General features: G+C 45.0%; 1 protein-coding gene across 2 annotated transcripts in view; it reads left to right on the forward strand.

The window, feature by feature from the left end:
• LOC309617191 (uncharacterized protein) overlaps positions 1–22369 on the forward strand; it is a 661226-nt gene that overhangs the window by 551000 nt on the left and 87857 nt on the right. The window contains exons 10-11 of one of the 2 annotated variants that reach the window (XM_082369112.1): positions 20349–20801; positions 21669–21785. In XM_082369112.1, coding sequence (XP_082225238.1) covers positions 21727–21785 — 59 coding nt within the window. In that variant the 5' untranslated portion in view covers positions 20349–20801; positions 21669–21726. The other variant, XM_082369113.1, reaches the window with a different exon arrangement.

The following is a 22369-nucleotide window of genomic DNA, read 5'->3' on the forward strand; positions in this document are numbered from 1 at the left end:
ATGAGAAAATGTCCCAGGAACTCCCATTTTTGTTTCGTGTGTCGCTCAGCTAAAGCACATAAACATATACGTGTAAGTTTGTGCAAATTAGTTGACAAAGGTTTCCTATGATTCCATGGACTCTTCATCTGACCGCCTGAGACATTTACTTAGTGTCCGCTGTGCACCCAGCCAAACGGTCATTTGCGGACAGCGTATGCAGAGCATTGTTCAAACTAAACCTCCAAGCAGAGCACATAGCGTTCTCTGCTTGGAAGCTGTGAAAGGTACCAGCTCACCTGGATTGTCCTACTGATCCTGGCTCCCAACGGCCTTCATTCACCCCCGACTTACTAACTTCCTGGCCTTGTTCACCACAAACTCTCTTCTCGCAAAGTTGATTCCAGCCACTCTGATATCGTAGCTCTTCCCCAAGTGGGCTGGGCAAGCTCTCCCTCCCTTTCTTTGCAGACTCTGTGCCCTCTGGCTGGGAGATGTTCCCATCCGCCCTCCCCCCTCCCCCTGCCTCCCCCATCAGAGGGCTCGCTCCCTGGAAAGCCTTCTCTCTTGTTGCAGGTAGAAGTATCCCCACCTCTGCTCTGTTCTCACTTATTAGCCATTGTAAGAGGACTTGGCTTTTTTTTTTTTTTAATTTTTATTTATCTATTTATTTAATTTATTTATTTGGCTGCATTGGGTCTTCGTTGTGGCATGCGGGATCTTCGTTGAGGCATGTGGGATCTTCGTGGCAGTGCACGGGCTTCTCTCTAGTTGTGGCACGTGGGCTCCAGGGTGCGTGGGCTCTCTCGTTGAGGCTCGCCGGCTCAGTAGTTGTGCTGCGCAGGCTTAGTTGCCCTGCGGCATGTGGGATCTCAGTTCCCTGACCAGGGATTGAACCCGAGTCCCCTGCATTGTAAGGCAGATTCTTTACCACTGGACCACCAGGGAAGTCCCAGGAGCTTGCTTTTATGGTCGTGTCTTCTCCAGTAGGCTGCAAGCCTTTGGAGGGCGTGATGCAAATGACTGGTGCTTCTCTCTTTCTCACACTCCTTGCCCAATGCCTGCCAGAGTAAATGCAAAATAATTGCTTTCTGACTGAATGGGAGCACTTATTAAATAGATGCAAAACTAAACAAAGATCAAGTTTACAAAAAACAGCAATCTCTGATGAAATCTACGAGCATCTGAGTGTCTATGCGTCTAGACCTTGTGGGGCACCTTTGGGTATCAGAGCCCAGAGTGGGCTGATATCTTGTGTCACTGTAACAAGGTTATTGATGCTGCCGTGACCGGGACCCACCAGCTCCCTGATGCTTTTCTCAGCTGTTTCCTGACTTCTGATCGGGCCCAGAGAGGCAGTGAGAGAAAGATTTCACAGGGTGGATAGCTCAGCCCCAGGGGCAAGAAGACCAGCACTTATTATGCAGTTAATGCAACCCAAGGCCCTGGCCTCAGTCATCTTGTTCCTTAATACCTCACACTGTTCCAGAAAGGATTAAAAGAGGCTGATGATAATGTATCCTCATAACCACACTGAGGAGAGTGGTGTAAGTTCTGTTTCACAGATGAAGAAATTGGGGCTTAAAGAAGTTGTCATTGGCCCAAGGTCATTCATCTACTATCTGTATATCTAGAAATCATTAGAACCAACCGGGGACTCTGCCTTGAAGCCTAGCCTTAATCTACTGGGTCCTGACCATCTTGTCTTCATCCCTCTCTCCCCCTCCTCAAACAGAATGCCCGATAATAAATAAATATATTTAATTAACCGAAGAGATGTGTGACCATACATTTATTGTCATTACTGACTTGGCATCATCAGGCTCGACTTTATTTGTTATGTCTCCCTTCTTCTCGTCAACATGCCCTCTGGGACTTCCTGATCCAGCCAAAGCTGCCCCAGGTGTTCATTCATAACTCAGATTCTACCTGCAGAGGAGGGTCCAGGGGACACAGAACTGTTGGCATCAGACTTGGGTCCTGCGAGGAAAAGCTTCTGCAGCTGTGGGTGTGAGACACTAAGCCTCAGGAGGGAAGGCAAGAATTCAGTGGGCAGTACTTTCTGGCCATCACCCCAGTCACCCCACTCTTCCGTCTACTGTATTCCTTTGGTGGGTGGGGGGAATCTTTTGTTTTTATTTTTTTTTTACTTTTCACTTGGATGTGACCCATCCTATCAGCCCATTCTTTTGTGCCAATGCATACAAATTAATTCTGTGGGTAATTTTGATGGAAAATTGGATGAGTTGGCCAGAGAAACTTCAGAAGGGAAATTAAAAGTAGTCATTTTAAGAGAGGAGAAAATAAAATGACAGTTTTGATGATTTCAGGCCCAGGGCATTGGCTAGAGCTGAGGTTTCAGCAGGATCATTCATTTCCTCATTTTAATTCTGTATTTAAGTGGCCATCGCAACTGGAAGGAGAATTCTTAGCCCATCTTTGGAGGATGCTTCACTGCCCAGTTTGTTCACTAGATGGCATGGCTCAGACTGGCTGAGTTGCAGAGATTTAGCCACAGCTAAGGAAGTCCTCTGTGGACTTGTGTCTGTCTTTTGTCAAGTTCCTTTGGGACAAACGGCGCACCCCTAAGAGTGGAAGAAGTGGGGGGTTTCTTTGATATGAAGCAGGAGTTATCACTGGAGATGAAGTGTCTTAGGAAACATTCACAGGACCAGACGGTGCCTTGTGGATCATTTTGTCCATCTTGTGGTTTGCAAGCTTGTTTATAGAACACTTTCCTCAGCAAAATGCTATTCAGAGCCAATGCCGTAACTTGGGAAACAGCAGAACTATGTGCTGTGGTTGCTTTCTGGAACTTTGGGGATTTGAGAAACATTGATCTTATCCCTTTCTCTCTTCCCTCCCTCCTTCATTCCTTCTCTTTTTTCTCTCTCTTTCATTTTCCAGAGTTGGAAACTGAGGACTCGAGAGGACAAGATGTTTATGGCAGATCTTGGCCCCAAACCAGTCACTGAAAGATCTTTTCGTGAAACCACTGCCTTGTTTATTTAAATCCCACAAGTTCCCAAAGCAAATTGTTTTAAATTCCCTGGGAGTGACACTATGGGTAGATGGATACACACATCTGCTGAATTCACTGAATATTTCTGTTGCCTCCAGTATGTTGACACTGATCATAAATTCAGACAGGACAAGAGTGACAAGATGAGTGTGTGAATTCTGGGCCAGACACTGGACAGATACTTTCGTGCCTTATTTCATTTTTCTTCACAAGAAAAATGTGAGGTTTGTTTTTCTATCCCTACTTTACAGATGAGGAACATTAGATTCAGAGGTTAAACTTTTTTGTACCAACTAAATATATCAGGGTACAGGTGGAGCTCTTATAAGAAAGAGACCCTAAAACACAATGTCTTAAATACGGTAGAAGTTTACTTTTTTCTCCCATAATAGTCCACAGGAGGGTGACCCAGGACTGCTGGGTGTGGCTGGCTTGTTTCAACATATGGCTTCCATCCTGCATCTAATGTGGCTTTTCCAGCTTTTATCGTCTCCCCACCAGCAGAGAAGCCAGATGGGCCCAGATTTGAACCGAGACTTATGTGGTTCACAAGTCTGATGCTGCTATGTGCTGAATAAATTTCCCCCATTACTCTTACCCCAATCACTACAGACCAAACGTAATAACAAAGTGCCACCGCCTCAGGCAGCATCATTAGTTGTGGTAGCCAGCTTCCAAGGTGGCTCCTGATGCGTCTTACCTCTTGGTAGTCAGACCCTCATGTAATTCCCTCCCACACTGAGTAGAGCTGATTTGTGTAGTCAGTGGGATATTATGGATAGGATAAAGAATGCCTTTTGAGGAGGCCGAATCCCCAAAGACGTAGCAGTCTGTGCTTAGCTCTTCCTGGGATCACTAGCTCTGGGGAAGCCAGCTGCCATGTTGTGAGGACACTCAAGCAGCCTTGTGGAGAGGTCCCCATAGTAGGGAACCGAGGCTCCCACCAGCACCAACTAGCCAGCCATGCGAGTGAGCTGCCTTGGAAGCAAATCCTCCAGTCTCAATCAGCCTTCAGAGAACTGTAGCTCTGAACCAATCTTGAATGTAACATCATCAGAGTTCCTGAAACAGAATTAATCAGCAAAGAAGTACCCAAATCCCTGCCATACAGAAACTATGTGAAGTAATAAATGTTTATTTTTATTATATGCCACTAAATTTTATGGTCGTGTGTCATATAGCTATAGATAACTAATACATTAGCATAGATGCTAGGTTAAGAGGATGTAATTTTTCTAGACAAAAAGCCACCTCCTCAGGAAAACCTTAAGTGATTCCATCTGGGAAGTAGTTACTCTTTTTTTCTCTGTGTTGTGGCTTCTTTATTCTACCTTGTGTCTCTCAAAGCTGAAATTAGTATTTTTACAAATCACTTTCCTCCTCCAGATCGTTCATTCCTCAGGGACAATGTCTTGTGTTCAGATTCACCTCCCCTGGGCCTACCAGTGCCAAATTAGAAGTGGGTTTAAGTGAATGACTGACATCTTCTACCTAACCTTCAACTTAGTTGTTTTATAATATTATGCACATATTTTCTTTAAATGCATCCTCTAAAAACATGTTTGTGTTGCCTTTTACATGAAGCCTCTCAGTTATTTCTTTGTTACAGTAACAGGCGTTTAAAAATACTCTGTATAAATAAAAGATAAATCTCCTAAGGGCCAGAGATCATGCTGTTTGAGGAGCTTGTACAAATAGTTGGCACCTCCTTTTTCTTGAAAATCAGGCCTGAAATCTCATCACAACAAATGTTCCCTGGAGATCCCCAGAGCTGAGGAGATTTATTTTTTAATCACATGATCTCTTATCCCATTTAGAAGAGGAGAGAAGGGAGCCTGTAATGATCCTGCTCAGCTCAGGTGTCTCCTGCTCCCCTGGCCTGGGTGACCCCACTTTCTGATGGACCCAGTGTGTTTCTGAAGCCACCTCATTTCCAAACACACATCCAGCCCTGTGTGTAACCATTTGCAAATGCACCCAAGATGTCTCACCTACATTTCCTTCCACTGCACTGAATTTAGGACCACTCCAGAGGGGAACTGGAATGCATTCTGCATCCTTTTTAAACCTATATATTATTCTCAATCTTCAGACTCTAGGAAGTTTGGGGAATTTGTAAGTCACATGGAATTGAGTTTGGAGTCCACAAATAAGTTGAAATGTTTTCACGTGTGATTGTGGCTTAACAAACGGAAAGACAGGATGTTTTGTGATGGTCCGTGTTGTTCCCTTGTCAAGAATGCCATCAACACAGTTCCTCACGTGCATCCAATTCCCATCTTGACTGAGCCATGACTTGACTCTGAGTCTTGACTCCAGAGACTGGAGTTTGAACTGATCCACACTCGTGCTCCTCCAGGAGCTGCATTTTCATGTGAAGTAACATTAAGGAGCAGATTTCCTTTTTTGCTTGTTTTTCCTGGTGACATTAATTGACTCACATGGGACATTAGTTAAAATCATGTTTATGAAATGGGCATGCATCACCAGAGAGAAGGGATGTAAATTGTATCCCCCATTACCTCCCCCCGCCCCAAACACTCTACATTGTGCCTCCCAAATGAGAGGTAATAACGTCTCGATTATAAACATTTTCCATGTTTACTCAGATTGAAGACGCTATCGATCCACACCATTGATTCAATAACACTACATACATATGTATGTATATATGTATATTTTTTTTTTAAGGAAAAAAATCAACTACATTCAATTCCTGTATCAATTTTAAGATGCATCCAGGTTTTTGAAAGCTAATGCAGATGGAAAAGAAATGTCTGTCCTATGCTTACGGATGTTTGGTAAATTTCTTGAGAGGTGACCATTCTTGGTTCCCAGAGGTGATCAGGCAGAAACGTGAATGGAGGTTAATGCACCGGAAAAGGGCTCCAAAGGCCTCTCAACGTGTCATTTTCCAACACAAGACTGAAAGGTCTTTGGGGAAAGGGATGCTGTCACGTGCATTGCCAGGTCCCCAGCATGTGGCTGGATGCCGGGCACCCAGGGTCACTTGCTAACCCCCTGTCGTGTCAGAGGTCAGCCGACCTCCCTGACCCCTTCCAGGCTCTACCCCCGCCCTCACGGTCTCCCCCGTCACAAGGCTGTTGCAAGCATCGCATGAGATCATGCACCTAAAAGTCCCGGTGAAGTCAAGTTCTCAGCAAACAGATGGTGGCAGCTCTTTCGGTTCCTCCTCCTGCTCCCCCCTCCTTCCCTATTTTTGCCTACTCAGGAGCCTTCAACAGAAATTAAACTCTGCAGACAAGCTCCCCAGGGCCTTCCCAAAGACATCCTCTTTCTGTGAGAAAATGAGTTTATTGACTTCTCTGCCTTGGAAGAACACGAGGTACAGCTCTTGGTGCAAGGGCTGTGGGCCTGAGTCGGGGCTGCAGAGGCCCCCCCCACTCCATCCGCTGGGCAGGCGGCAGCAGCCAACACGGCAGGAGGCTCCTCCTTCCCGCTTCCTCCCCGGCCAGGCCATGCTACACAGTGGGGTGAGAGTGGGCTTTCTGTCCCCCAGCTGGGCTTACATCACCTGCCCGCTGTGTGAAGTCTGTGCTCATTGGGAGGGCTTTCAAGGGCCTAAGTTGTACTTTCATCTTTATCCTCAAACAATTATCCGTCACATGCCTGGAATGTCTCCCACATTCTTGACCCATTCACATGGGAGATTCACATGGGGTGAAGAAGGAATTTTCTCTTATAAAGACCCAACTCATCCCTTTTCTGATTGGTGGGCTTTGGAACCAGGGGGGCTGTGGTTTGAAGCCCAGCACTAGCCGTCCCTGGGCCCCCACCGTGTGTGCCCTCCCTCTCCACCCAGGGTCATCCTCCTCCACTCGGAAGGGCCTTCGTTCACGCCCTGCATCCTCACTTGCCAGCCTGATGCAGCTCACAACAGGCCACCTCCTTCCTGAAGCCCAATGGATTTGCCGCTCCAGAGTGAAAACTTTAGTAGCTTTGGTCTGCCTTACATTCATCCAGATGGAGAGGAACCTTGTATGTTAGGCTAGAGGTAAGGGTCATTTCCCCAAAATGCAGGAGAAGCCCAGGAAGAATGTAAAACAGGAGATGACAGTGTCAGACTTGTGTGTTAGATCACGCAGGACAGATTCTGCAAGGGAGAGATGAGAGGCAATGAAATAAATTAGGAGTTGGATCAAAATTTAGGTTTGGAGCTGTTGACACTTAGACTCATCCCTTACCTTTCTCCTTGTCTCTTCTTTCTAGCTTCAAGATGAAGCCAGGATGCTATATCTTCTTTTCTTTCTCTCTCCCTCTTACCCTCTCCCTCACCCTATCTCTTTGCTAAACAGGCCTACCATGGTTTCAACTTTCCCCACATGATTCCAGACCCTGGATTCCAGTAATGTCCCCTCACCCCTCTGCCCCTGAAATCTAAGAAGACAGCAGCTTTTTAGATTCTCTACTTTACCTCACCTATTTGGGTTCTCAGCTCTTCTAACACTGGTATAACCACATTCCTGTATTCAGCTCCTCCTGTTTAAATACTTAGGGTGGTTTCTGTTTTTCTGTTTGACTGAGACAGCTGTCTATTGGAGTCATACATGTAAAATATGTGAAGGTCTAAGTAAGGGTATTGCCCCAGGGCTGGAGGGGAGGAGAAGGTTTGGAGATATGCTTAATCAAAATCCTACCTAGAGTTGAAATCCCTTGTATCCTTGACCCAAAAGGTATCCCTTGCCATTATGACATTCCACCATTTGGAATACTGTCCACCAGATCTCAAATATCAGTGGTCTTTTCAGACCCCTTGTCATGTCACTCAGCCTGTAGAGAATGATGCTTAGTCAGGCATGAATGCTTTTATTTATCACCAGTTTTTATGTTTCCATGAAATGAAACACGAGACAGAAGACCAAAACAGAATTGAGAAGAGGGACAGAGTAATTAATCTGCAAGTTAACAGACCAGGAATTTTTGTTTATTTGTTTGATTTAGGTAGGGTTCTAGCTAGCTGGGTAATCTTGGGTGAGTTATTTTCCTTCTGCGGGGCTTACTTTCTCCATCTTAAAGAGTATGATCCTAATGTATCTTCCAGGCCTGGCCAAAATTCACCATCCTCTCTACTGTTTTGAGAGCTTATCATGGGATCCATACCATTGAGTGAGTTCTTATACTCCTGGTGCCTGATCCATGATATTAAAGCCTACATAAATGTTAATAACCTTGTTTCCCTTTGAAAACCTATGAGAGTACAGATGGATTTTCCAGGCCCCATCTGAGCTTTGCACCCAGCAAATCAAATATCACACATTTAAATGTCCTTGGCACTCAGTGTAGGCAGAAACCTTAGCCAGACATTGCAGGGAAGGTTGGTTCATTCACCATCAAGCAGTTCAAAGTCAGATCCTCTGTTTTTGAAAGGAACCAACTTGCCTCTCACCGTCTGTTTTCTAGGACCTGGAATGATGCACACTCTTATTTCCATTTATAGCCTAATCTGTTCCCAGAAATATGCACTGAAAACCAGGAAAGAAATGTCATCCTTTGGCTGGTTACCCTAAAATACCATAAACCACCTTCTTTTTATTTTCTTACTTTTCCTGTATTTAAAATTATCATTCTCTTCTAAGAAATATCTTCACTTAAACATATTCCTCTCTCTGGGAGAATGGAAAAAAATGCGCTTATTCCTGGACTGGCACTAAGATTCACACTGGAGATGGCATCACCTTTTTGATTAAGCAAAATTCACTGGGGCCTTAGTGGCATCTTTACTATGTAAATTTTATTAAGGCTTATGTTTAGATGTTGAAGGCAACTCCTGAACCATAAAATAAATGTGTACTCTGTGGCAGACACTTTGCTTATCTTTAGGTTTTCTGAGATTAAAATATATGTGGCACCTTCCCTTGAGGATCTCTGTTTCTGATGGGAGAAACAGAGTTGTGAATAGTATTTGCTATAATATTGGTGGGTTTACAGTATTGGATACCCCTGTGACTCCTGTAAGTCTTGCCCTCATCCTTTGAAGCCAAAGAGTGGCCACTAGTGGTCAGTTACTGAATTGCAAGTATAGAACCAATGAGGAGTGAGCTGTAATGTTTTTAGGACTAGAATTAGATCTTAACTTCCCAAATATTGGACAAAAGAGTCATTCCATTAATTTTCCAATGTGGGGATTTATACACCTGCATGTTTGAAGGGGGTTCCTAATATTTTCAAAAGTTTGATCTCTCAGTTTGAAGGTGTGCCTCAAAAGTCATAAAAATGGTACATAGACTTTGTCCCAGCAGTTTCTCTGTAAGGAATTCACCCTAGGAAGCTATAGATGCATTCAAAGGTGTATTTTAAGTATGTTCATTACAGTGTTATTTACAGTAGTAAAAGAAGAAAAATATCATCTAATTGTAAGGTATGAATTCATTGAATTAGGGTAGATTGGGATGATGGAATGCCATGCAGTGATGGTGCAGAAAAGGACATAATGGCAGGGAAAGAAACATGACATATAGTTTGATGAAACAGCAGGTGTTGAAATTTTTTAGGCAATGAGACTAAATTCAAATATTTATGTGTATTTGTATATGCTCTGTAGGGGTAGATATAGATGCAGGTACACACACATATTGAAAATATGTAGAAGGATATGCACTACTACTTAACAGTGGTCATTTCTTGCTGGGGCTATTTCAGGTGACATTTATTTTCTTTTGCATATGTATTCTGCAATGTATTGCTTTTAAAATCAGAAAATATGTTGATTTTTTAAAGTGGGACTGGCTTCTGGATATGCTGCAGGAATGACAATGGTGAGGGCCAGCTGGCAGAGCCATCAGAGAGATTTTGAGGCTACAGGCTTTGTAAAGACCCTCCAGAATGAGCCCCACCTTTAACATCACTTTGGGCCATTTGGAAATGGACATTTCAAACACGCCTGTGTATGTATGTAAGATGGTGGGGTAGTTGTAGTAAAAGGATCTCCTTGGATGACATGAGGTAGTTGGTTGGGTTAGACACAGTGACTATGGACGGTCTTAACCAGATGGAGATCAGGGGACAGAGGCTTATGTCAGTGTTTCCATCTGTTTCATCTACTTCTGAAGGCAACAATGTCACAATAGCAGGGTAATTAGAATAACTTGGAAACAAGATGGCAAAGAAGTTGCTCTGACCCAGAACCTCAGACTTCAAACCTAAATCTGGATCATGGGTGTGGGCCAGCTCTCCACTTGTCTGATTCATGATGGAGGTTGTAAATCAGAGGCACTGAATGATGGTGGTACTTACTCCCTGAGACTAGCCAGTGATATACTTGGATGAATCTCAAAACAGTGTCCAAAGAACCACTTTCTAGAGGAAAAACTGCAAATAACAGTAACAACAACAAAAACAAGTTACCTGCTGTTTGGGTTTCTTTGTGGCTCATAGTATGTATATGGGAAATGTAGTCTCCTCAGCTCCCTCCCTCCGTGTGTTTCCTCTCTTTCCACTCCCCTTTCTAATTACCAGTAAGCAGGAAAGTGTTGTTAACCTGAATGATCCAGGAGAGCCGCTGAGTTTTGTCTCGCTGTTGGGCCTGGTGACTGTACCTTAAAGCTCCTCATTCCCATGTTCCATTCCTTCTCTTCAGCTTCTCGCTACAAGCCTGGGTGGGGCCATCCTCAGGACCAGTTTTCTTCTTCCATCTTCCCTGACTATGCAGCTGGGTAGATAATGGGGCTGGAGCACCTAGCTTAGCCTTACTGCCAGCTCACTGGAGCAGGTCTGGATTCCTGTGTGGACAGCAGTTTTCCACCCTATAAACCCGGGGGCTGGGTCAACCTGTTGACATCTTGGTCTGGATGATTCTTTGTTGTGCGGGGCTTCCTGTGCATGAGAGGGTGTTTAGCAGCATCCCTGGCCAGTAACACTGTCCCCTCCATTTGTGACAACCCCAAATGTCACCCGACATTGCCAAATGCGCCCAGAGGGGTAAAATCTCCCCCAGTTGAGAACCACTGCCTTTCACTTATGACTTCCTAAATGGACTTTCAGCTTTTGTTTTGCAGTGTCGGGTAGTAGCAGGTAATTTCTGGTTACACGTGGGCAGGTATCTCTAGAAAAGGCACATCACTGAGGGTTCGGTTTAGAACTCTCCTAATACACAGCCATGTCGAAGGCAGACTTCAAACACCTTATGAAGGTGGATTTTCCTCATAGGTACCTTTAGGCAGCCTCTGGGAATCAAAGCTGGCAGCTCACTACTGCCAGGGGAGTCAGGGCGCCAGGCCTTGTTCTGCTTCCTGGCCCCCGAGAGCCCGTGGGGAGTTTTGGCTTAGCTGAGAGCCCACAGAGGGGAGAGGCTGCTGTGGCGGCGAGGGCAGGGCAACAATCAGAGAATGCAGGAGTGGGGTCAGGAATTTCCTTAGCTTCATTGGAAACAGATGCCTAGCAGAGGTGGCGGGCTGGGCTCTGCTTCAGGCCAGTGTGCTTGGCGCTTCCCCACTCCACTGCCAGATTATTATTTAAGATGAGGGCTCTGGTTTAAGGGAAGCTGGGGTTGTTGTGACATAGGAACAAAACCTGCTTTCGTGAGAACACGAGCGGGTATGATGACTGTATATGCATGTGATCAAAGGTGGTGGGATTGAAGAACATCAGGGTAGTAAGGTCCTTTGTGATCTGAGTCCAGAACCTTCATCTGAGGTCTGAAAGCAAGAATGGAGTCCCAGGAATCCAGGTTGGTTAGTGCCCAGGGCCTTCACCCATAACCCACCCCTTGCCTCCAAGTCCTCTTTTAAGAAGTAAACCCTTTGAGATCTAATTGAGCACACCTGTAATCCCCAGCCTGTGCCCATGGCAGACATCACTAATTGATCACAGAGTTCTTTCCTGCTGGGTTTTGATGCTGCCTAATTATCCTTTACCCATACAGCACTCCAGGTAGGTAGTACTAATCAATCAGATATGAAAAGTATTTTCCATACCTGCTGGTGACTTGGTCTGTCAAGAGGCTTTCTAGAGATGTATGAAAGGAAGGGCCTGGGGGAATGTGTTAATTTGAGATTGTCTTTTGAGAAAGGGTGAAAGGAGGTATGTCACAAATGTAGGCTATTCCAGAGCTTCTTAAACTTTAATGTGGACATGAATTACCTGGGTGATCTTTCTGAAATGCAGTAAGTCTGGGGAGAGGCCTGAGATTCTGCAGCTCTAACAAACCCCCAGGTGATGCTGATGCAGCTGGTCTGTGGACCACACAAGCTCACCCAACCAGCTATTTTACCATTTAGGAAACTGTGGTCCCAAGAGGATGAGGGAAGAGGTCAGGGCTGCTTCACCATCAACTTGACAAGTCACTCGGTGCAAGGATTTCATTAACAATTGCTAATTCCTCTGTGTCTCATTCTGCTCCCTTTAGCCAATCTCTTTGCCCCTGTACCTGGCTTGCATCTACCAACCTTTTTAACTGGAGGCATCTCAGAACTGATGTCCACTTCAATTCTGGTGTGTTTAGAACCTGACTACAAGAAAGAACTATTATTTGCCTTCTCATTTTTGATCCTTCTGGAATATTCTTAAAGATTCTGCTGGAGGTCACACCCTGCTGAGAACTGAACCTTAACCGAGGACAATAGAATAGGTGGATAGTCCCTGAAAGGTCTATTTCCTTTGAGCAAACCTCATTTATTTATGGAAATCCTGCTGTTGGAGGAAAAACTAACCAGACTCTACATGGCCTGTCATGGCTTAAGAGAGAGGAGTGGGGCTTCATTTTTTGGTAGATAACCTCCGAGTTGAGAAAAAGTTTTTTATTTATTTTAATAATTAATTTATTTATTTTTTGGCTGTGTTGGGTCTTTGTTGCTGCGCGCGGGCTTTCTCTAGTTGCGGCGAGCAGGGGCTACTCTTTGTTGCGGTGCATGGGCTTCTCATTGTGGTGGCTTCTCTTGTTGCAGAGCATGGGCTCTAGGAGCACAGGCTTCAGTAGTTGTGGCACTCGGGCTCAGTAGTTGTGGCTCGCGGGCTCTAGAGTGCAGGCTCAGTAGTTGTGGCGCACAGGCTTAGTTGCTCCGCGGCATGTGGGATCTTCCCGGACCAGGGCTCGAACCCATGTCCCCTACATTGGCAGGTGGATTCTTAACCACTGTGCCACCAGGGAAGTCCAACAAAAAGTTTTTTAAATCCAGCCTAAATAACAGCAAGGGGAAGGGTGGTGGGGAGGGGGCTTCTTTCCTTCCCCTCAGTAACTGAGACATCTCACTTTGGCATAATTATATTGTCAAACAGAAGATGCTTCAAGTAATTAGGAACATAATTAGTCAAGCTTTTCTGCTCTCTGTGTTCTCGACTAAAACACAATCCTTGTATCCAGTGCCCTTTGCAGCACGGGACAATCTTTAACAAGAAACACTTTCTTCTTCTTTTGCTTTTATTGAACAAAAAGAGAAAAGGAAAATACAGGGTCTTTCAGGGATCAGAAAGGCTACGTATTCGATTTCAGTTAACAAAAATCACCGTTGAGGAAAGATAAAATTAGGAAACGTATAACGTGACTTTGGCCAAGGTTACTGCTGCTGTTATTACTATTATTAATAATAGTAGTAGTATAATCTCTTAGAACTTGGTGTTCTCAGAGTTCATGAATTTGCTCTCTGACAGTCTTTTCATCAGATACAGACAAGCCTTGGATGTTTCAGCTGATTTTCCAGAGCTTGTAAAGAAGTCTCTTGATACCTCAAGTCTTCCCTGCCAAGAAAAGCAGAGATGTGAATGAGGTCAAATAGGCTGTGGTCTCTTCCAGGAGAGGAACTTGGTTTTTGTCCATAAAATGCCCTTGACCTATGGTGGGTATCCAGTAAGTGGTGACTCCACCAGTGGAAACTGGTATGTGACTGGGCCATATGGACTTGGGATGAAATGGGGCATGGTACCATTTCCCGAGCCCTTGGACAAGAGTTTCACCAAGGCCTTTATACACATGAGCTCACTGAATTCTCAGAGCCTTCTGACCGACAAGTATTATCATCACAATTGATTGAGAAGAAAAGTGAGCTCAGTGAGGGCCCCAGTACAGCAGCTGGATGAGCCTGTTTCTCAGGCCCAGCTCACACCCACAGGATGGAGGGAGCTCCGGTCTCTCTCCAGCCCGGCCCTCGCTAGATCCCTACCACTCTAGGGCTCACAGCTGCTCCTGCATGTTAATCTGGCTGTGGCTTCTTTCTCCTCTCCTAGTTCTGTATTTGACTTCCCGACTCTCTGGCGTCTGGGGCCTGGCAGGGGCGGTGGGGAGGTGGGGCACTGTGATCCAATGAAAAGACAGCAGACCCTGGAATCAGACATATCTAGATTTGAACCTAAGCTCTACTTACCCTGAAGCAAATTACTTCATCTTCTTGATCCTTGGTTTTGCAGTCTGTTAAATAGGAATAAACGTATGGATGGACAGATTGATAGATGGATAGATAGATGGATTAATTAAAAACAAATAATTAATAGGAAGGTGACGGGTGAGTGGATAAGACATGTTGGCACTAACATGCCTAAATGGGTAAGAGTGATATTTCCTTTAAGAAAACTAGATGCTACATCTTTGGTTCAGGATAAAAGGGCTCAGGAGAGCAATGCATTGGAGAAACAAGGTTAGAACCCAGCCGGGGCCCTTGGCTTGGTTTTATTTCAGGTCAACATTTACCAGGTTTGTGCTAAGGAACATGAGGGAGATGCTTCATAAAAACAGGGTTCCGGGGCTTCCCTGGTGGCGCAGTGGTTGAGAATCTGCCTGCCAGTGCAGGGGACACGGGTTCGAGCCCTGGTCTGGGAGGATCCCACATGCCGCGGAGCAACTGGGCCCGTGAGCCACAATTACTGAGCCTGCGCGTCTGGAGCCTGTGCTCCGCAACAAGAGAGGCCGCGATGGTGAGAGGCCCGCGCACCGCGATGAGGAGTGGTCCCCACTTGCCGCAACTAGAGAAAGCCCTCGCACAGAAACGAAGACTCAACACAGTCATAAATAAATAAATAAAAGAACGTGAATTTCTTTAAAAAAAAAAAAAAAACAGGGTTCCATGGTCCAAGGTCTTTGGGAAATTGAACCTACTCTTGGAGATTCACATATACAAAAGCATATTGAGGCCTTTGAGAAGTCTTAACAAAAACTTGTTTTATTATAATAATACTTATTATTGTTTAAAATCAGTGATTCTGCAAAATGTGCTCATGCAGCCTCTTTCAAATATTGCTTGTTAGTTCAAGAGGAACCCCATCCTGTAGGGCTTGTATTTTATATGCAATATAACTATATGGCCAAGATTACACAGCAGTCTCAATGTTGTATCCAATGTTGGTGGTCATCAAGAATCACGCACATGCTTTGGATGCATCCTCCCAAATGATCATGTGATAGAATTAGGACTGTTGTTACTACCGCTGTTTCACAGATGAATGAATGGCACGCAGGCAGGTGGAGCGGGTTGTCTGAGTCCACACAGCTTACAATGGACGAGTTTAACTCCAACCCCGGTCACCCAATGCCAAGTTTGTTCTCTTAGGTCCACATGTGCTCCCACCCACAGTCACAGAGGTCTCTGGTGACTGCTTGGTGATGTCTCAATGGCAGATCTGTTGAAACAGATCTGGGTAGCCCCACGCACTTCACTTTGCGTATGTGGAAATACCGAGTGTGCTTCATCGCCTGACAAGCAGCTCTCCAGCAAAGGATAAGGGAGCAAGAGAGAATGATCGCACTAATGAAGGCAATACACTTCCCAGGACTTGTAGAGCACTTTGCAGTTCTATGAGTGCTTTCACACATGGCACCCCTTTTGATCCTCACAGCAACCCAACACATAAGCTGGGCTGGCAACTTCTGTCCTCATCTGACAGGGGAGAAAACCACTGTGCAGCAAGGTGAAGGAAAGAGCAAAACCTCACACGGTACATCAGTGGCAAGCCCATCACCCAATTCCACCTCCTCTTTCCTGACTCATTCTAATATTTGCATTGCCATCCAGTAGAGGACATCGTAGAAACAAATTTGTCTCTTGCCAGTGTCCACTCTTTCCTCCTTCCCTCTTCTGTTCTTTCCTCCTTCCTTCCTTTAAAATGAAAATTTCAAAATCCAGAAATATGCAAAGAGAACAGTCATTCATAATCCCACCATCCAGAGATAACTACTATCTATTTGCTTCTAGTAATTGTTTTATGCACGTTTGCCTGTTATTAAATTTTCTCAAAAGCATAATTTTAAATGTCTGCAATGAATTTCATTTTATTTTACTTAACATTACCCATCTTTTGTTGTCGGCCATTTAGAATGTTTTCACATTTTCTATAATTTAAATAACATGATAAACATCATTATACATAAGTCTTTGTGAACTTTAAAAAAAAACACTGTCCTTGAGATAAATTTCTTGAATGAAATTTTAAAGCCAAAGTGTTGCCAGATATTTAAGACTTTGGATAGATATTCGAAATTGCCATCCCGAAAAGTTTTACCAATTTTACAGCTCCATGAGCAACAGTTTTCTGCACTTACTATTATTCTTTTTGAACTTTTAAAAGTTCACAGGCATTGTTTTAATTTCTATTTCTTTAATTACCAGTTTGGATGATTTTCTCTTTTTAAATAGTCATTTTTGGTTGGTCATTTTTATTTCTTCTTTTGCCAATTTCCTGCTCATGTCCTTTCTTATGATTCTCATTACAATTATGATTATTTTGCTTTGGCTATGCTTTTCTTATTAATATCTTAGGAATCTTTATATATTAAGGGAACTAATATTTATGTGGCAAATAATGTTTTTCCTTAGGTTGAAATCGTAGTGAGTTGAACACTATGAGCCATGTTGGGTTTTTTCCCTTTTTTTATTGAAGTGTAGATGAGTTACAACGTTGTGCCAGTCTCTGCTGTGCACTATGAGCCATGAATGGATGAAGAAGACAATTCTAGTGACAAAGGAAAGTTATGCAAAGAAGGGATTGGTGGTTCTGTGTTAATCTCATTTCATGGAGAGGTAAACCGAGACTCAGAGAGGTCCAGTAACTTGCCACAGGTCACACAGCACAAAACATCAGAAATGTTATTTGAACCCAGGTCTGTCTGTCTCCAACTTCCGTGTACTTTCCACTGTGTGGCATCTTGGCATCCCAGAGGGAGGTGGTGATCAAAGTGATGTTGCAGATATAAATCTGTTGCAGTCCACAGAAAAGACCAGACAAGGAAAGAGACAGGAGAGTGAAGAAAACAATTAGGGGTTGAGAATGGGAGTCCTCAAAGAAATACGTTCAAAGATGTGAAGGCAAAGGTCTTCATTCATAAAAGGGAGATGGAGTAACATGGCCAAGCTCCTTTCCTCACCCCCACCTTGCATCACCCCCATCAGCACCCAACCTTGGGTGCTTTTAAAGCCACTCTTGGCTTTCTTTGTGCTGAGATCTCTCTAGATTCATTTTCTTAAGAAGACAGACACGGAGTAAACTTTTGGGCGGTACCATTTCCAGTATTTCGGATTCCTGCTTTCTCTCTCGCGCGCGCATTCCTATGTCTTTTTATTTATTCTTCTTAAACTGCTGAGTCTGATAAATTAGGGCTATTAAGAGACTGTTTGTTATTCTGTCCTGAGTTACTATTTTGAGAGCTAAAAACACTCATAAATATATGGATGTTCCGACTGTAAATGGATCTATTTTAGCCAGTGAAAAATTCATTTCCTCTAATACACGTTTTTAAAGTGTCCTCCTGAAATTCTGCACGATATCTCACCATGATCTTTCACTGTCCCTCCCATTTTTATCCGATAAAAGCAGATCCATCATCGTTGTGGTTCCTTTTTCTCTGCACCATAAATAACAGCTGGGGAAGGGGAGCATCTCCCACAATACAGCGGCTTCGTATTTTAACCAATTTTGGAATTTATTGTTAAGCCTTCTTGGGATGGGCACCAAAAGTACCTGCATGCCCATCAGTTATCTCATGACCTTTCTCGTTTTGGACAAAAAGGCACTCAAAGCAGAGTGAATTTTGCGTCTGATTTCAGCCTGACTTTGTGGATGGAAGATGGGATATGGTAGGTTGTCACACACCCAGGATCTTCTGGGCCAGCCTCAGTTTTTGATTATGGGCCCAGTGAAATTATTGAGAGCTACCTTTTTTACTCTCAAAAGTGTCCTGGCTTGGATGATAAATGACATGGTCACTGTAGATGTAGGTTTAGAAACCCAGTGTCCTATATTGCCTCTCATCTTTTCCCTATTTCCCATCAGATGCTCATTCTGTGTGTTGAAACCTCCCTTCCCTTCCATCAACCACTCATCATAGGCAGGAGACTTCGAATGAGAGGTAACATCTCCAGGCTGGCAGAAAAGAAAGAGAGAGAGAAAGAAAGAAACATGATGTTAGTTCCCACCGTGTGCAAGGCCCTATGCGAGAGGCTTTTCAAAAAAGTCATGCTTTCATTCTAAGGGCAGCCCCCACGAGGTACTGTAATTCATCAATATCAAGAGGCATATTTTTTCATTCATTAATGTCTGGAAATTGGGCTGTGCCTTATCACTGATGTCATCTTATAATTGCTGTTGGTCCTGTAGCATCGTGATGTACTTGTCATTGGCTGTGCTTGTAAAAGCATCAAAACCCACAGAATGGGTGTCGGCAGCTTGGATGAAAATCCTAGAAGCATTTTAGGAGCATTCTTTTAGACCCCAGGAATCAAACAATTGTGGAGAAAGGGATGCAGAATTGGCCAGTCAGAGCTATTTAGCAATATCTGGGGGGCAGACATCAATAGTAGACCAGTGCTACGTTGCTGCAAAGCCAGATTAAACACTCAGCAAACACGACTTTTGGCTCTTTTAAGGATTCTTGTAAGAAATGCTGCGTTACCAATAATCTTGATGACACGGAGGGCCGGGGAAAGTTACGTATCTGATGATTTTGGATGGCAAAGTGACTCTGAATGTGAAGAACATTTAGGAATACTTCAACCAATTTGATTCACTTATCAGTTTTCCTTTTTATGTGTGCCCAAGAGTGACATGGGATAACATCTGTGCCAATTAAATCTCAAAGAGATTTTAAACTAATTATGAAATGAAAATTCCAAGAGAAAAAAATAACATCGGGTCAAAGGTTTTTGGAAGTCTTCTTTCTTTCTTAGTGGTATATAAGAAAACAGGTGTCCTGCAGTTGATGGTGTCTTCTGGTGAGTAACTAGTAATATACTAGTTACTCCTGAGCCCATTTCACAGGTGAAACTAGAAAGATGTGTTTTGTTTTCCCTAAGATGAGGCAGTTAGCTAGTGGCCATGCAGGAGCAGGGTTGGAATGACTCAAAAAACTGACTTAGATAACAGTCATGGCGTTGCTACGAAGTGCCAGACAACGTCTGGGAGACCCAGCAGTGAAGGAAACAGGTTCGGCCCCTGCCCTCACAGAGCTTCCCATCCTGGGAGTAGAAGGAGGGACTGGGGGAACAAAGAGGTGGGTAATTGTGTACGTCCTGAAGGGTCTGATGGTAGCAAGAGAATCAGCCCTGAACCTGGGGCTCTGGGGTAGCACCCAGGAGGAAGGGGCTCCCAAGTCATGGCCTGGAGAGTAAGGAGGGATTATTAGTCAAGCAAGAGCTCCTCCTCTCCCTGTTCCACGCAGCGGGAGAGCAAGTACAAATCCCTGGTGATGCCGCTGCCAGCATCCTTTGCATGAGTGCACCACTCGGCCTTCTGGAGTTGTTGATGGAGACTGGCTGGGCAGTGCCCTGTGAGAGAGCCGCAGCACTCCTGTGGAGAAATAAGAGGAACTTCCCTGCGTCCTGATGCTTTGGACCTTGGTTTCCGTAATTCTCACAGAAGTAGGGGGTTGGCATTAAAAACTCCAATCTGAAGGTGAGAAAAAACAAAGTCCCAAGTGCTAACCTGCTGTGCCCAAGGTCATACAGGTCATAAGTGATGTAGGTAAGGCGTGAACCCCAGTGGATTTCACTCAAAGTGAGTTTGTGCCAAATATCAAAGTAGGTCACACACTCCGGGTCAAGAGGAGACGCAGGATCCATTTGACTTCATCCCCCCACACCGTGGTGTTTGGGGTGGAGAGGGAAACAGAGGCGCCACAGGGGAGAGGTGACCTGCCCGGGTCACACACGGCCAAGGTCAAGCTAGGAAGTGAGGTGTCAAGGGGCGTCTTCTCCACTCACTCGTATGTCCGTGACTTTTATCAACTTGTATTTAAGGATCATCCAAGCAGAGCAAACCACAGCTTTAAAGCAATTACTTGGTGATGATCAGGAGGGGCTGAGGGGATTCTGTTTGCTTATTTGTGTGAACCTAAAATGCCTGCTTTCTTAATTAAGCTTTAACTCTGGGTTTTGCCTCAAGCTTTCCTTTTTTTTTCCCCCCTCTTTAACAGGTCTCAGCCTTCCTCCATCACTGAAGGCCTTGGGCATTGCCTGTTTGATTTCTCTCTTCTGAGAAGCATCTGCTCCTGCCCCACCACTGAGGATACCTCCCTTTTTTAGCCCCAGTCCTCAGCTGCTTTTAATTTCATGATTATCAGCCACGAGGAATCGGTTTCTTGATGACTCAGGAGCGAGGGACGCTGGGAGTTCTCTACCTGGGGCTTCTTCCTCAAGAACTCATCCCAAGTCCCCTGCAAGGGAGCAGCCTTCCCTGATCAGCACTGAGTCTGTTTGAGGTGCTCCAGGTCTGGCCGTCATGGCCCTGGTGACCTCGTGGTTTTTTTGGCTTTAAATCTCCAGCAACTGGCAAAGCATCCGGTACGCAGGGGATGCTTGATAGATACTTCTTGAACAAATGAATTCATGGAGGAGTGAATGGACAAATAAACCAGGCCAGTGTTCAGGTGAGTCCAAGTGTCTGGAGGGGGTGTTGGCGGCGGGGGAGTTGTCACCTGTCTTATCAAGTGATATTGTTAGGAATCGCTTATCACAGATGGAAATGTTTAGAGACGTTTAATAGTCACGTGTTGCAATATCTGTATACCCAGCCTCCTCGGCTGGACATAATTTATGCATCAGTTCCTTCCTAGCCTTATGGAGAGGCATTTAACCCTGCTTGCTGGCTTTAAGAATTTGGTTGTGTCCTTAGCTCACTTCTCACCCCTAATCAGGAACCCCTTAGAAATAAGGGGTGTTGCGTTCCTCATTCATAAAGTATTTACTAGACAACAACTGTGCTCCCTGTTAGAGGCACGGGGCTGAGGCAGACAGACACGGGATCCTTGCCTCTGGAGACCTTTTTTTTGTTTGTTTTCTTTAAACATCTTTATTGGAGTATAATTGCTTTACAATGGTGTGTTGGTTTCTGCTTTACAACAAAGTGCATCAGCTATACATATACATATATCCCCATATCTCTTCCCTCTTGCGTCTCCCTCCCTCCCCCCCTCCATATCCCACCCCTCTAGGTGGTCACAAAGCACCGAGCTGATCTCCCTGTGCTATGCGGCTGCTTCCCACTAGTTATCTATTTTACATTTGGTAGTGTATATATGTCCATGCCACTCTCTCACTTTGTCCCAGCTTACCCTTCCCCCTCCCCGTGTCCTCAAGTCCGTTCTCTAGTAGGTCTGCGTTTTTATTTTCCTGTCTTGCTCCTAGGTTCTTCATGACCTTTTTTTTTTTTTTTTTTTTAGATTCCATATATATGTGTTAGCATACGGTATTTGTTTTTCTCTTTCTGACTTACTTTGCTCTGTATGACCTTTAAGGCACTGGGAGAGAAGTTGGGCGCATTCCGATGGGTGAGGTGTGGATTTCTATGGGAACATGCAGCAGAGGCACCTAAGAAGGACTTGTGTCATCAGAAGAGGCTCCCCGAGGAACAGGTGCGTGCCTGTTAGTCAACAGAGGGGAGGGAGAGAGCGTGTGGGGTTCTCCGTTACTGTGTAACTAGCTGCCCCAAAACTTAGTGGTTAAGACGGCCACCATTTTGCTGCATCTCACGATTCTGTGAGTCAGGAGTTTGGATAGGGCTCACTTGGGGGATTCTTCTGCCCCATGTGGCATTAATTGAGGTCCTTTGATAGTATTCAGCTGGAGGCTAATCTGGTCTGGTGGATCCAAGAGGGCTTCCCTCTCACGCCCGGGGCCTCGGAGGGGGCAGTTGGCGGCCGGCCTCTCCAGCAGGCAGGCAGCTTTCTTGCAGGCCACACAGAGGTCCAACAGAGAGGGGGTGGCAGCTGCCAGTCTCTTAAGGTTTGGGGCCACAAGCTGGCGGGGCGTTCCTTCCCCGAGCCTGCCCAGATTCAAGGGGAGAGGACGAAGGCCGCCGCTTGTTGATGGAGACGGGCCAAGGCGTCCGTGGCCGTCTGGAATGTGCCATCGTGGAGAGCTGGAAAGTGGGTTCCAGGCAGAGTGCAGAGGTGAGAGCCTGACCCAGTGGGGGTGATTGGAAGCGAGCCCTCAGAGG

This window comes from Balaenoptera borealis (genome assembly GCF_965194805.1).
Source record: "Balaenoptera borealis genome assembly, chromosome: 19".
Taxonomy (NCBI): Eukaryota; Metazoa; Chordata; class Mammalia; order Artiodactyla; family Balaenopteridae; genus Balaenoptera; species Balaenoptera borealis.